The sequence below is a fragment of the Bombina bombina genome, chromosome 3 (genome assembly GCF_027579735.1).
Source record: "Bombina bombina isolate aBomBom1 chromosome 3, aBomBom1.pri, whole genome shotgun sequence".
Lineage (NCBI taxonomy): Eukaryota > Metazoa > Chordata > Amphibia > Anura > Bombinatoridae > Bombina > Bombina bombina.
Window position 1 is genome coordinate 1,147,070,559 of NC_069501.1, and position 16,656 is coordinate 1,147,087,214.

Consider the following 16,656-nt stretch of genomic DNA (forward strand, 5'->3'; position numbering starts at 1 on the left):
CATTCTGAGGAGTGGGGTAACTTCAGAAAGGGAATGGCGTGCGGGGTCTCCTGCAACTAAGGTATGTGCAGTAAAATATTTTTCTAAGGAATGGAATTGACTAAGAAAATACTGCTGATACCGAAGTAATGTAAGTAAAGCCTTAAATGCAGCGAAAGCGACTGGTATCAGGCTTATTAATGTATGTGCAGTAAAATAATTTTCTAAGGAATGGAATTTGACTAAGAAAATGCTGCTAATACTGAAGTAATGTAGTAAAGCCTTAAATGCAGTAGAAGCAACTGGTATCAGGCTTATCAATAGAGATACATACTCTTTAAAAAAAGGATGTTTAAAACGTTTGCTGGCATGTTTAATCGTTTTTTGAGGTACATTGGTGATAAAACTTATTGGGGCATAATTTTTTCCACATGGCTGACTTATTTTCTGCATAGAAACAGTTAACTGAGGCTTCCCACTGTTGTAATAATGAGTGGGAGGGGCCTATTTTAGCGCTTTTTTGTGCAGTTAAAATTACAAAATGAATCATCCAGATTCCCTCAGCAGTCCCATGAATACTACAGGACATCTCTAAAGGGCTAAAAAGACTTCCAAAATCGTTTATAGGGAAGGTAATCCACAGCTCAGCTGTGGCAGTTTTGTTGTGTCTGTTAAAAAACGTCTATGTCGTTTTTTTGATCTGTTTATTGCATTAAGGGGTTAATCATCCATTTGCAAGTGGGTGCAATGCTCTGCTGACTCGTTACATACACTGTAAAAATTTTGTTAGTGTAACTGCCTTTTTTTCACTGTTATTTCAAATTTTGTCAAAATTTGTTTCTCTTAAAGGCACAGTAACTTTTTTTATATTGCTTGTTAACTTGCTTTAAAGCGATTACTTTGCAGGACATGGCTGCAATCATGAATAATACCCTGTCAGAGGTATTATCCAGATTGCCTGAATTGAGAGGCAAGCGCGATAGCTCTGGGGTTAGACGAGATACAGAGCGCGTAGATGCTGTAGAGCCATGTCTGATACTGCGTCACAATATGCAGAACCTGAGGACGGAGAGCTTCAGTCTGTAGGTGACGTCTCTGATTCGGGGAGACCTGATTCAGAGATTTCTAATTCTAAATTTAAGCTTGAGAACCTCCTTGTTTTGCTTGGGGAGGTATTAGCTGCTCTGAATGACTGTGACACAATTGCAGTGCCAGAGAAATTGTGTAGGCTGGATAAATACTATGCAGTGCCGGTGAGTACTGATGTTTTTCCAATACCTAAAAGGCTTACAGAAATTATTAGTAAGGAATGGGATAGGCCCGGTGTGTCCTTTTCCCCACCTCCTATATTTAGAAAAATGTTTCCAATAGATGCCACTAAACGGGACTTATGGCAGACTGTCCCTAAGGTGGAGGGAGCAGTTTCTACTTTAGCAAAGCGTACCACTATCCCGGTTGAGGACAGTTGTGCTTTTTCAGATCCAATGGATAAAAAATTGGAGGGTTACCTTAAGAAAATGTTTATTCAACAAGGTTTTATTTTACAGCCCCTTGCATGCATTGCGCCTGTCACTGCTGCGGCGGCATTCTGGTTTGAGGCCCTGGAAGAGGCCATCCATACAGCTCCGTTGACTGAAATTGTTGACAAGCTTAGAACTCTTAAGCTAGCTAACTCATTTGTTTCTGATGCCATTGTTCATTTGACTAAACTAACGGCTAAGAATTCAGGATTCGCCATCCAGGCGTGTAGGGTGCTATGGCTCAAATCCTGGTCAGCTGATGTGACTTCAAAGTCTAAATTACTCAACATTCCTTTCAAGGGGCAGACCTTATTCGGGCCTGGTTTGAAAGAAATTATTGCTTACATTACTGGAGGTAAGGGTAATACCCTTCCGCAGGACAGGGCCAAATCAAAGGCCAAACAGTCTAATTTTCGTGCCTTTCGAAATTCCAAGGCAGGTGCAGCATCAACTTCCTCCGCTTCAAGACAAGAGGAACTTTTGCTCAATCTAAGCAGGCCTGGAAACCTAACCAGTCCTGGAACAAAGGCAAGCAGGCCAGAAAGCCTGCTGCTGCCTCTGAGACAGCATGAAGGAACGGCCCCCTATCCGGCGACGGATCTAGTAGGGGGCAGACTTTTTCTCTGCGCCCAGGCGTGGGCAAGAGATGTTCAGGATCCCTGGGCGTTGGAGATCATATCTCAGGGATATCTTCTGGACTTCAAAGCTTCCCCTCCACAAGGGAGATTTCATCTTTCAAGGTTATCTGCAAATCAGATAAAGAAAGAGGCATTCCTACGCTGTGTGCAAGACCTCCTAGTAATGGGAGTGATCCATCCAGTTCCGCGGATGGAACAAGGACAGGGTTTTTATTCAAATCTGTTTGTGGTTCCCAAAAAAGAGGGAACCTTCAGACCAATTTTGGATCTAAAGATCTTAAACAAATTCCTCAGAGTTCCAGCTTTCAAAATGTAAACTATTCGGACCATCCTACCCATGATCCAAGAGGGTCAGTACATGACCACAGTGGACTTAAAGGATGCCTACCTTCACATACCGATTCACAAAGATCATCATCGGTTCCTAAGGTTTGCCTTTCTAGACAGGCATTACCAATTTGTAGCTCTTCCCTTCGGGTTGGCTATAGCCCCGAGAATCTTTACGAAGGTTCTGGGCTCACTTCTGGTGGTTCTAAGACCGCGAGGCATAGCGGTGGCTCCGTATCTAGACGACATCCTGATACAGGCGTCAAGCCTTCAAATTGCCAAGTCTCATACAGAGATGGTTCTGACATTTCTGAGATCGCACGGGTGGAAAGTGAACGAGGAAAAGAGTTCTCTATCCCCACTCACAAGAGTCTCCTTGTTAGGGACTCTTATAGATTCTGTAGAGATGAAAATTTACCTGACGGTGTCCAGGTTATCAAAGCTTCTAAATGCTTGCCGTATTCTTCATTCCATTCCGCGCCCTTTGGTGGCTCAGTGTATGGAGGTGATCGGCTTAATGGAAGCGGCAATGGACATAGTGCCATTTGCGCGCCTACATCTCAGACCGCTGCAATTATGCATGCTAAGTCAGTGGAATGGGGATTACACAGATTTGTCCCCTCTGCTAAACCTGGATCTAGAGACCAGAGATTCTCTTCTCTGGTGGTTGTCTCGGGTCCACCTGTCCAAGGGTATGACCTTTCGCAGGTCAGATTGGAAGATGCCAGCCTTCTAGGTTGGGGTGCAGTCTGGAACTCCCTGAAGGCACAGGGATCGTGGACTCAGGAGGAGAAACTCCTTCCGATAAATATTCTGGAGTTAAGAACAATATTCAATGCTCTTCTGGCTTGGCCTCAGTTAGCAACATTGAGGTTCATCAGATTTCAGTCGGACAATATCACGACTGTGGCTTACATCAACCATCAAGGGGGAACCAGGAGTTCCCTAGTGATGATAGAAGTCTCAAAAATAATTCGCTGGGCAGAGACTCACTCTTGCCACCTGTCAGCAATCCATATTCCAGGCGTGGAGAACTGGGAGGCAGATTTTCTGAGTCGTCAGACTTTTCACCCGGGGAGTGGGAATTCCATCCGGAGGTGTTTGCTCAGTTGATTCATTGTTGGGGCAAACCAGAGTTGGATCTCATGGCGTCTCGCCAGAACGCCAAGCTTCCTCGTTACGGATCCAGGTCCAGGGACCCAGAAGCGACGCTGATAGATGCTCTAGCAGCGCCTTGGTTCTTCAACCTGGCTTATGTGTTTCCACCGTTTCCTCTGTTCCCTCGACTGATTGACAAAATCAAACAGGAGAGAGCATCGGTGATTCTAATAGCGCCTGCGTGGCCACGCAGGACCTGGTATGCAGACCTAGTGGACATGTCATCCTTTCCACCATGGACTCTGCCTCTAAAACAGGACCTTATAATACAAGGTCCTTTCAATCATCCAAATCTAATTTCTCTGAGACTGACTGCATGGAGATTGAACGCTTGATTCTATCAAAGCGTGGCTTCTCCGAGTCAGTCACTGATACCTTAATACAGGCACGAAAGCCTGTTACCAGGAAAATCTATCACAAGATATGGCGTACATATCTTTACTGGTGTGAATCCAAGAATTACTCATGGAGTAAGGTTAGGATTCCTAGGATATTATCTTTTCTCCAAGAGGGTTGGACAAAGGATTATCAGCTAGTTCCTTAAAGGGACAGATTTCTGCTCTGTCTATTCTTTTGCACAAGCGTCTGGCAGAAGTTCCAGACATCCAGGCATTTTGTCAGGCTTTGGTTAGAATTAAGCCTGTGTTTAAATCTGTAGCTCCCCCATGGAGCTTAAACTTGGTTCTTAAAGTTCTTCAAGGAGTTCCGTTTGAACCCCTTCATTCCATTGATATTGAGCTTTTATCTTGGAAAGTTCTGTTTTGATGGCTATTTCCTCGGCTCGGAGAGTTTCTGAGCTATCTGCCTTACAATGTGATTCTCCTTATCTGATTTGTCATGCAGATAAGGTAGTTCTGCGTACCAAACCTGGGTTTTTACCTAAGGTGGTTTCTAACAAGAATATCAATCAAGAGATTGTTGTTCCATCGTTGTGTCCTAATCCTTCTTCAAAGAAGGAACGTTTTTTACATAATCTGGACGTAGTCCGTGCCTTGAAGTTTTACTTACAAGCTACTAAAGATTTTCGTCAAACATCTTTCCTGTTTGTCATTTATTCTGGACAGAGGAGAGGTCAAAAAGCTTCGGCAACCTCTCTTTCCTTTTGGCTTCGGAGTTTTATACGCCTAGTCTATGAGACTGCTGGACAGCAGCCCCCTGAAAGAATTACAGCTCATTCTACTAGAGCTGTGGCTTCCTCCTGGGCCTTTAAAAATGAGGCCTCTGTTGAACAGATTTGCAAGGCCGCGACTTGGTCTTCGCTTCACACTTTTTCAAAATTTTACAAATTTGATACTTTTGCTTCTTCGGAGGCTGTTTTTGGGAGAAAGGTTCTTCAGGCAGTAGTTCCTTCCGCTTAATCCCTGCCTTGTCCCTCCCATCATCCGTGTACTTTAGCTTTGGTATTGGTATCCCATAAGTAATGGATGATCCGTGGACTGGATACACTTAACAAGAGAAAACATAATTTATGTTTACCTGATAAATTTATTTCTCTTGTAGTGTATCCAGTCCACGGCTCGCCCTGTCATTTTAAGGCAGGTCTAAAATTTAATTAAACTACAGTCACCACTGCACCCTATGGTTTCTCCTTTCTCTGTTTGTTTCGGTTGAATGACTGGGTATGGCAGTTAGGGGAGGAGCTATATAGCAGCTCTGCTGGGGTGATCCTCTTGCAACTTCCTGTTGGGAAGGAGAATATCCCATAAGTAATGGATGATCCGTGGACTGGATACACTACAAGAGAAATAAATGTATCAGGTAAGCATAAATTATGTTTTTCAATTTCTTTATTGTAGAAACTTTTATAAGTAAAGGGGCAGTCTACTCCACAATAATTTAAAAAGATAGATAATCACTTTATTACCCATTCCAAACATGGTTATATTAATATACTTTTTAACTCTGTGATTACCTTGTATATATGCCTCTGCCCCCTTTTTTCAGTCCTTTGACAGACTTGAATTTTAGCTATTCAGTGCTAACTAATAAATAACTCCACAGAAGTGAGCATAATGTAATCTAAATGGCACACATGCACTAGCACTATGTAGCTGTGAAAAACTATTAAAATGCACTGAGATAAGTTTAGCTTCCAGGAAAGAATACCAAGAGAACAAAGCAAATTTGATAAAAAAAAATTGAACTGGAAAGTTGTTTCAAATTGCATGCCCTATCTAAATCATGAAAGTTTAATTTTGACTAGACTGTCCCTTTAAGTGTATTTGTATGTGTTATCATACAAAGGGACATAACTTGTAGATAGCATTTTTTGTAGTAATATGAACACTAATACACAATGGGTACAATCCAGGGCTTTCATTAAAAATAAAAAGCTGGAGAAAGTTAGAATTATAAAACTCTTTAATTGTTAAACATAAAATTTTTTTTTTTTAATAACAACAGTCTTTGATTGATATGGCTTTATAACTATACAATGAATACATAAATGTCCCTTATACGCAGAATCAGGCAGTACTACAGTATATACTGTACAATGATACTTATTTGATAATTTTTATTTGACAAGCTTCCTTTGGGAACACAGTAATTAATGAATATCAAAACAAATTATAGCTAATTCAAAATTCCTAGTTTATCATTATGGTAATTTGTAATTTCTTTGAATATTCTGATTTCTTTTTACAGAAAATGAAGAGCTTGGCACAGAGACGTCAGTCTGCACCATCTCTAGTGCTGAGCAAAGCACTTAACAAATCAAGGACCATATCTAAGTAAGTATATTTTGTTTCTATTAAATTTGTAAACTATTTGCATGAGTAAATTCTATCTTTACTTACAAATTATGTTCTAAAAATAAAATGTGTATTTATAAACTGACTATGAATTGCCAAAGTAAGCATTAAACTGTTGGTTTTAGAAACAATAATGGAAAGAGTCCAATCAGAAATACTGTGTTGCTAGGAAAAACTTATTTGTTCTATTCAGCAAATTCTTAGTGAATTTGCTACTTTTAGTTAGGTATTTTTAGTTTTTATCAAGGACAACCGTATTCAGAAAAATGCATGTACTGTAGAAGTAACAATTTGACATTATTGGTTAATTTGAAAAATAAACCGTATTGAAACAATTTCATCAAAGTACGTAACATAGTAGAACAAAAAGAAAATATAACTCAATCAAATGTACCTGTATCCAGAAAAAGGGATGCAAACCATATTAAAAAGACAACCAACAGATCTGTTAGGCGTTTAAACTAGACATGATGATTAGCATAAAGAAAGCCAGTGCAACTCAGGAAGCAGTCCTTTTACTGTCTATCACGTGACAGTATGGAAGAGTTCCATTATCTATATTGGAAGATAACTGAACATCATATCACTTGAATTTAATAAAACAGATGTGAAGCTTGTTATTAACGTGGGAAAAGGGGGGGGGCAGTTGTTAACTAGACCATCCACAAGGGTGAAAAACCATTGGGGGGAAGAGAGGAGAGAGAAAAAAAGTGAAGAAAAAATAAATAAAAAGGACTGACGGAGGGGAAAGACAGGATGAGGCCTTCTCCCAATCCCATACCCCCACTCAGGCATAGCACCCGGGACCGAAACCCTTCTCCAGTTACATTAGCCCATTTTTGTGGATTCAAAATGATGTTTAACTGATTCCCAATATAATTTAAAAAGGTATTCAGTTAATTGAGTCTATAGTATCTATATTATTCTATAGATAATGATTTGAACATGAGTAAACCACCACCAATCTGTAGGGACAATTAGTGTCTTCCATTGACGAGCCAATAGAACTGTTCCAGAGTTCAAGGCAAAATGAGTAAGCCTAAGAGGTAATTTAGATGTGTAATTAAGTGGTAAATGAATTAGTGCAACAGTGGGATCCATCTAAAAGTTGGTACCCAATTGAATACACAAAACACATTCAATGAAAGCCCAAAAGGATTTCAACTTTGGGCAGCACCACCAAATATATATCATGGGGCTAATTTCCCCACACCCTCTTCACTTTCCAGTTTGACCATGGAACAGGCTTTTTTTAGATGGATTGAGGTGAGATACCACCTAGTTATGATTTTGAAATTTATCTCTTACAGTTTGGTTAAAGAGGAGACTCTCGTAATGGCAGAGAAGATGTTTTGCCACTCTGAATTACTGAGATTTCAAGCCAGTTCCCTATGCCAATCTTCAGTGGTGGAGAGGAGGCCCTGCCTTCTGGCATCTATTAGAAATTCTCACCAATGCAAATAGAACAGCCCCAGACCGGCTCAATCCCAGGATAAAAATGTTAATTAAAAAATACATGATAAAATAAAAAAACTCAGAAGACATGTTTGGAGGGGTCCCCATGTTGTGATCTTTATGCTTGTTTTTTTTACCTCTGCTGAATTTTTGTATTTTATCATGTATTTTTCAATAAACTTATTTTATCCTGGGATTGAGCTGGTTTGGGGCTATTCTATTTGTATTGGCAAGGGTTTGAATATTCCCACAGGGCCCTCCCAGTATATATCATCCCCGGCTGTATTTAGCATGCTGAGGACTCCATATGAAACAGTGTGTGATTTACTACATGTATTTATGCGATTCCTCCTTGCTCTGACTGTCTTAGCACCTATTGGGTTTGCTTATTAAGCTCATAATTATTTATATATAATAACTGTTTCTCAGTTTGGGTTTAAAAAAAATGCCAGCATCTTAAACAGCACTTTTTAATGGCTGCTCGTAAAAGAGACTTGTTGTGTTTCTTTTCTATTAGAAATTTCGAGGCTATGGACAAAGTATTTCGCAAATAGGTATTCCTGGAGACACATTGGAAGGGCAATGATTGTATAAAATGTTGTAATTGGCAGTATTTTAACCACTTTGTAAAGACTCCCTGTAAGACCGCCCCCCAAGTCAGCTCTGGCCCATAGTTTACCATTGTTCAGTAGCCTACAAATAGGGACATTATAGCTTGCCTCCCAAGATTTATTTTGCTTAAACCTATTTTGCTTAAAGACACATAATACTTGTATGCTAAATCACTTGAAACTGATGCAGTATAAATGTAAAAAGCTGACGGGAAAATATCACCTGAGCATCTCTATGTAAAAAAGGAAGATATTTTACCTCACAATTTCCTCAGCTCAGCAGAGTAAGTCCTGTGTAAAAAGTTATACTTCAGTTACTGCCCAGCTGCAGGTAAAAAAAAATGAAGAAATGAACAGCAGACAATCAGCATCAGCAGTGCTGAGGTTATGAACTCTTTTATTGTGATCTCATTAGATTTCACTCAACTCTCATGAGATTTCATAGTAAACTTCCTTAAACTGAATAGGGAAATAACATGATTGTTCACGAGGCTCCCTCCCTTGCCTATCCCGGGACAGACATACTGATTTGCTGCTTAAAGTCCTTTACAATGGGGTTTCAATACTTAGGACATTTTGAGGTAAAATTATCTTCCTTTTTTACATAGAGATGTTCAGTTGATATTTTCTAGTCGGCTTTTTACAGCTATGCTGCATCACATTCAATTGTTTCAACATTTGGGGATCATGGCACTTTAACTGACAATTCTGTATTACATGAGATTGGATAGGGACAACCTCAGTGTAGAGATTCTAGGGAAAAAAAATATATCCCAGAGGCAAAAGAAATTGTTGAAAACAGAGAAATATTGAATTGAATCCAGTCTGCAGTCACTGGGTATCCAGCACAGGGAGCCCACAGAGGGTGCTTGGAGTATATGGGAATCAATTGTTCGCCATACCTAAATATTGTCACATCTCTGCCAATCAAAAATTCTGTGTAAGGCTAAGACATAACAATATGATTCAAGTTTGGGTAGGCTCAGGCCTCCATTTATGAGTGATCTATATACGGTAGCTCTATTTATAAATGGTTTGAGATTTCCCCACACAAAAGAATCCAAGTCTTTATAAATATTAGTTTTAAGTTTAGAATAGTTTGTGTCAAAAAGTTGACAGGGGTTATGAGAAAGGTAAAAACTTAAGTATTTCATGGCTTTTGTTTGTGGTCTAAAAGAACATATAGTGAGTCAAATACCCCCTTTTGGCAAAGTTATGTTCAAATTTTCTCGATCATTTACTGAAAGTTTTAAAATTGTATAAATTCTTTAAATTAGCTCATCATCGCTGGGATTGAGGATTCAGGTGTTGTAAGGTTGAGGAGAATGTAATCCAGGTAGAGCACTCTATTTCTAGCAGCCAATACCGCCATGCTAAGAATGAACAGTAGGGGAGAGTGAGGACAACCCTGACTTGTTCTGTTCCTGATTAATAAACTTACTTTGGCTGAAGAAGATAGGTAGAGACTACTTATGTTTCATCTTTAACTCTCCCATTCCTTTAATGTGGCACATATGATTCTCTAGTTCAGCCAATCAAACACCTTCTTGGAAATCAGTAGAGGTAATAACTAGTTTTAACTTGGCATTATTGGTTTAGTCTATCAGTTGGAGGGTGTGGACAGTGTTGTCCAAATTTGGAAAAGGGCTGGAAGATGTGGCCCAAAGTTGGTTTTTGAAAGTTTTATACCGTTTGTTGGAAGAGCCATCAGGCCCAGGGTAGGTTATTAAATTGCGTTTACTACCTCCTGTAATGTAATGGGAGCATTGAGTGTCTCGGATTACAGTTGAGATGAATGAAGCATATCTGTACTTTGCAAATATTTCTCACGGTCTTCCTCTTGGGACGCTCCAGAAGTGGTAGGTAAATTATTCAATTTTTCATAGTAGTCACATAAAGAGTTTGTAATTTGAGGGGTCTCATAAACCATTTCGCCATCGGCATTTTCCACTTTAATTATGTGAGTTTTATAGAGTTTTATGGCATATGGCCCCTCACCAACATGGCCCCTGCTTTATCACCTCTATGAAAGTACATCTTTTTGAGAAACATAGCCCTCTTATGAGCTCCCTGCTGAATTTAAGAATTTAAGGCTTAGCATGCTTTAGTTTTACTGGGTAAAAGAGTCTCTCCACTGGGGGTTTTGCTTGCAAATCCTCTCTGCAGACCATAATTTTTGCAGTTGGGATTTATATTCACCTTTATGCAATTTCCTTAAGTATGCCCACTGTTGTAATAATTCTCCTCTAACTACCGCTTTATATGCTTCCTAGGCTATTCCTGGGTTCTCAAACTGATTGCTTGTTAAAGAAAAACTAATGTCATAATTCAAATTTCATGATTCAGATAGAGCATGTAATTTAAAGCAAATTTCCATTTTACTTCCATTATCAAAATGTGCACAGTTTTTAATATGCACACTTTCTGAGGTACCAGCTCCGACTGAGCATGTGCAAGACTTCACAGTTTATACATATCTGCATTTTTCTGACTGGCTGATGGCTGTCACATGATTAAGGGGGGAAGAAAATTTAACTAAAAATTGAAATTTGGTAGAAAAAAAATATACTACTCGTGAAAGTGCTTTTGCATTGTCTTTTTTTTTTTTCTTTATTAATCTTTTTATTGAAAATTTTTATGAATACAACCAATACAAAATCAAAGAGTGCAACATCAACGCTGCGATTACAGGTTTCTTGACATGACAATCATAGAAGAATCAAACTCAAAGTCATCAAATCATTTCAGTATTACAGCTGTTGTGTTCTAAGTCCAATCACACAATTAGAATTACTACTCTGATACGATTCTGGGGTTTGATTTAGTCATGGTCACAGCGTTGGTATTAGTATTACCAAGTGAGTATAATAACATAAATATAACAACAAAAAAAAAAAAAAAACACGAAACAACTACTTCCTGCAAAGAGCACCTTGTCTTGTAATCATCTATCTAATATTCGGGATTAGCTAATCAGGTAATTAAAAGAATTTGTGATCTATATGTGTTTAAAGTTGTTTGATAGCTCCAGAATAAGACTCCCAGTAAAACCACATGTCATAGTATGATGCCAATTGGTTTGTTTTAAAAAAATAATATCTTTCTAGCAATAGGGCTCCCTTCACCTTTTCCCTCCACTCATCTATTGTAGGGATCTTGTCAGTTCGCCATGCGGCTGCTATGAGCTGCTTAGCCGAATTAAGCATAATATGGCCAAGGTTCCTTCTTATTTTACATTTAATATTGCTTAATATATTGAATAGACAGATTTGGGGTGAAATGACAACATCGCATGTTAAGGCCAAATTTATTTCATCTATTATCTTTCCCCAATATGTGTTTATTGTAGGACATGACCACCAAATGTGGCCCATAGTGCCTATTTCTTCCCTACATCTCCAACATTTTTCATTGGCTAAGGGAAAGAGATGCTTCATTCTATTTGGAGTTAGATACCAGCGAAACAATACTTTGTAATTTGTTTCTAGAGCTGCCGTAGTGTGTGCTGAGTGGGCTATGGTCCTAAATATATTTTCCCATATCTTAGGATCTTGAGGTCCAATTAGATCTCTTTCCCAGCTTTTCACAAAATTATGAGGGTTGGGCTTTGTAGCTGTAAGCAACAATTTATACATAGAGGAGATAATCCCTTTTGGTGGAGAGCTAGATAAGCACATCTGTTCAAATAATGTTAGGGGCCTTGTCAGCATTGTTCTGTTCCTATGTGTCATGATGTAGTGGCGTGTCTGATGGTACCTCATCCACTGACTAAAAAACCGCCCACCCAATTCTTGCAGGTCTTCAATAGGCAACAATTTCTCCTTTTTGAGTAATGTTATGACTGGAATGTGACCCTTTAGACTATTGTCACCCTCAGTGTTATACTTTTGGCCTTCTGGAAACTCCGGGTTAGCTAGAATTGGTGTCAAAGGTGAATGTGCACTGGAGAGTCCCTTATATCTATCCCGGGTGTATATCCAATCTGATATAGTCGATCCTACAGTGGCTGTGAAAGTGTTCTGTGATTTAGCTAAAGCTGTAGGTAACCAGCACATGCCTCCTAGTTGGGGTACCCCTGAGATGTCATGTTCTAATTGTATCCAGTGTTTATAGTCACTACTATTATTTCTACTCCATTCTAAGATTCTTTGTAGGGATATAGCTTGTTTATATAATAAGATATTAGGTACTCCTAATCCTCCCGAGTCTTTATTAGCATATAGTGAGATTTTGGCTACTCTTGGTGGTTTCCCTTTCCATATAAAGCTGTTCATTATTTTCTGTATTTTTCTTATGTATATGAGAGTATGTGGTAAGGGTAAGGTTTGTAATATATACAAGACTTTTGGCAGAAGTACCATCTTAACCGTATTCATTCTCCCTATCCAGGATATATTTTTAGACATCCAGGATGATGCCTGAGTAGAGATAGTTTGTAATAACTTAGTATAGTTAATAGTGCGGATTGAGTCTAGACTGTTTGTTAAATGTATGCCCAGATATTTTATGGTTTTCATCTGAATTGCAAAATCACATTCATTTTGTATAGTGGTGATGGTGTTTTGGGGGATATGTAGTGGCAAGAGTTCCGATTTACTAGAATTTACTGAAAAGTTTGATACTTCTCCATACTCTTTCAGTTCCTTCTGCACCGCGGGGAGAGACCTTAAGGGACTTGACAGAGACATCAGAACGTCGTCTGCAAACATGGATAGCTTATATTCTCTTTTTTTAACAATTATACCTCCAATGTTTTCGTTTAATCTAATTTTACATGCAAAAATTTCTAGTGATAAAATGAATAGTAATGGGGACAGTGGGCAGCCCTGTCGGGTACCATTTCGGATTTCAAATTGTTCAGAGAGAGTACCGTTTATTTTAATTTGGGCTGTGGGGAAGGAGTATAGGGCCATAATTTTGTTTATAAATGCCTTTGGTATATTAAATTTGGTGAGTACTGATTCTAGAAAGGTCCAATCTAGTCTATCGAACGCTTTCTCAGCATCCGTTGATAATAGCACTGAAGGTATTTTGTTTTTATTGATAAATTCTATGATGTTTAAAAGTTTCACAGTATTGTCTCGGGCCTCCCTCCGCGGCACAAAACCCACTTGGTCTGGAGATATTAATGATGGAAGAAGAGTATTTAGCCTAGAGGCCAGGACCTTGGCAAAAATTTTTAGATCAAGGTTCAGTAAGGAAATGGGTCGAAAATTAGCTGGTGTGTTGGGTTTTTTCCCCGGTTTGGGAAGGACTGTGATGGCTGCTTGTAACATCGTTTCCGGTAGGTCGTCCCCTTTGTCTATTTGTTGCAATGTATTTAGAAGGTGGGTTGTCAGTATATGTGAATATAGTTTGTAGTAGGAACCCGAGAACCCATCTGGGCCAGGTGCCTTTTCAGGTTTTAATGATTTTATTGCATCACTGATTTCCTTATAGCTTATTGGTGTCTGCAACATTTCACTGTCCTTTTCTGAAATGGTTGGGACCTTAACTGCCTTTAAATATTCATTACATTTACTTTTGTGATCTATTTGGGATCTGTTGGGGAAGAGGTTATATAGTGTGTGGTAATATTGTTTAAATGTGTCTGCTATCTGTTTGGTATCTTCTACTTTCTCCCCTCTAGAGTTATTAATTGTGTGAATATAAGTTTTTGCTTGTTTGGTTTTAAGTAGTCTAGCCAACTGTCTGCCAGGTTTCCCAGCCTCACTATAAAATTTCTGTTTAAGTTTGAAAGCTATTCCTTGGGCTTTGATGTGTAGGTGAGAAGTTAATTTTGATCTGTAAAATTTTAATTGTTGGAAAATAGAATCATTTTGTGGATGGAGTTTGTGTAAGTAGTCTAGTTGTGAGATTTCCTTGGCAATGTGTTGGTATTCCTCTCTCTGTTTTTTTATTTTTTTAGCTCTAATTTGGATCAGTAAGCCTCTTATGTAACTTTTATGCGTCTCCCACACTATTGCTGGTGGCATATCTGCTTGGACATTTCTATGAAAAAATTCTTGTAATTCAGTTTCTAGGGTCTTATGTGTCTCTGGATCTAGGAGCAATGATTCGTCTAATCTCCAGCTGAATTCTCTGATTGGAGCTGATGGCCAATTGATAGAGCATCTGACCATAGAGTGATCTGACCATGCAGTGTGTGTAATATTTGATGTAGTTGCGTGAGATAGGGTAATGTGATCAAGAAAAATATAGTCAATCCTTGAGTGGGATTTATTTGGACTGGAAAAAAAGGTGTAATCCCTCCGTACCGGGTTGGCTACTCTCCAAGGGTCGTGTAATCCTAGTGTCTTAACGAGATTCCACATGGCTTTGAGTTTGCTATGCGCTATGTGTATATTTGGGTTGGAGCTGTCTAACTTAGGGTTTAAAGGCAGGTTAAAATCACCCATGACTATCAGTTGTCCCTTTTGTATGTCTTGTATTAGAGGTATTATTGATTTATAAAAGGCTGCTTGTTTTTGATTGGGAGCGTAGATATTAACTAGCGTAACTACTTTATTATATAGGACACCACATACTGCTAGGAATCTGCCATCTGTGTCTTTTTTCTGGTCAATTAATTGGAAAGGTATGGAGCTATGTATAAGGATGCTAACTCCATTTCTCTTTTTCGTAGTGTGAGAACTATGGAAGTGTTGAGAGAAGTTGTTATGGAAATATTTGGGGATGGAGCCTCTTTTGAAGTGTGTTTCCTGCAAACCTATGATCTCCCCTCCCTTGTGTGCTATGTCTCTCATAGCTAGCGATCTTTTATTAGGGACATTGAAACCTTTTACATTTTGTGTGACAAAATGAATATTTTTATCTATCATATTGTTACCTTATCAGCTCCTACTCTGTGCTCGTGTAACATATTGCTCCCGAAAATGATGTTTCGTCTCTGCAGTCTGAAACCTAAACATAATCTAACAACAAGAACTATAGCAAAACAATAGAACATTAAAACATAAAAAAACATAAACATTTTTAACTCTATATAAACAATAGAGGGAAATAGCAATGAATTCCTAGGAGGAAAACATTCAGCCCTCGAAGTACAGCTATGCATATGACATTCTATCTAACCTGTCAAATTTTTCAATTGGCATGAAATTTTAAAATGCGAATGACTAGTGTTTATAACAGGACCTTTAAAGCCATCTTGAGGTCTCTTTCATCAATATACGTGAGGCCTTTCTCACTCTTGTAATCCAGAGCAACCATAGAATCTTCTTTTTTTTCTCTTTTTTTTTTTTTTTTTTTTTTTTTTTTTTTTTTCCTTTATTTATAAAAAGGATACTGTCCATCAATTCAGGTCTTGAAGTCTGAGGAAGAAGAGTTCTTTGTTCGACTGTTGCGAACCATCTGCCACTCCTTACGTTGCGGTAGTGAGGTTGTTTGTGAGGTAGGAGTGACAGTGGAGTCCTGACCAGTAACAGTGTCCCCATCTGGTGAGGGAATTTCCAGCTTCCTGCAGAAGTCTTCTATTTCTGTGATAGATGAGCAAATTGCTCTCCTGTTTTTCCAGATGACTGTGAGTTGGAAAGGGTGACCCCATCTATAGGGTATGTTTCTGGCTTGTAGATGTTTTGTGAGGATTGAGAGTTCTTTTCTCCTGGCCAGGGTTCTAGCCGATAAGTCAGCGAAGAATTGCAGAGTAGCTCCATCTTTTTGTATTGGTCTCTTGTCTCTAGCTGCGGTCATGAGGCACTCCTTCATTTGATAATTTGTTATTTTTATGATCACGTCTCTGGGTGGTGCCGCTTCAGGGGGTCTGGATCTTAAGGCACGATGGGCTCTGTCTATTCCTACTTCTGAATTATCTGCAGGGTCTCTGAGCTGAGAGAATAGGGATTGTAGGTATTCTTGTAGAGTTGAAGAGTCGACTGTTTCCGGGATACCACGTATCCTGATATTGTGCCTTCTGGACCTATTCTCTAGATCCTCTATTTTATCTTCTAACTGACGGACAGTTTGGTCTTGAAGATCCAGATGATCATTCACTTTTGAAATGCATAAATCATGTTCCTGGACATGTTCTTCCAAGACATTAACTCGATTCCCAATTTCTGTGATGTCTTTTTTCAGTTCTGATATTTCATCTTTAATGCACTGTTTTACTTGAGTAATGAGTGAAGAGAAGTCTTGCTTTGATGGTATAGAAGAGATCACTGATTGTGGAATGGAGACCATGGTATCTTCTTCATCTGAAGCAGAGTCAGATGAG

The 16,656-nt window shown here is 38.9% G+C and overlaps 1 protein-coding gene across 1 annotated transcript in view; it reads left to right on the top strand.

The window, feature by feature from the left end:
• ARHGAP20 (Rho GTPase activating protein 20) overlaps positions 1–16,656 on the top strand; it is a 320,100-nt gene that overhangs the window by 54,784 nt on the left and 248,660 nt on the right. Inside the window, exon 2 of the mRNA XM_053708537.1 lies at positions 6,269–6,354. Within this exon, the coding sequence (XP_053564512.1) occupies positions 6,269–6,354 (86 nt within the window). The remainder of the gene's footprint in view (positions 1–6,268; positions 6,355–16,656) is intronic.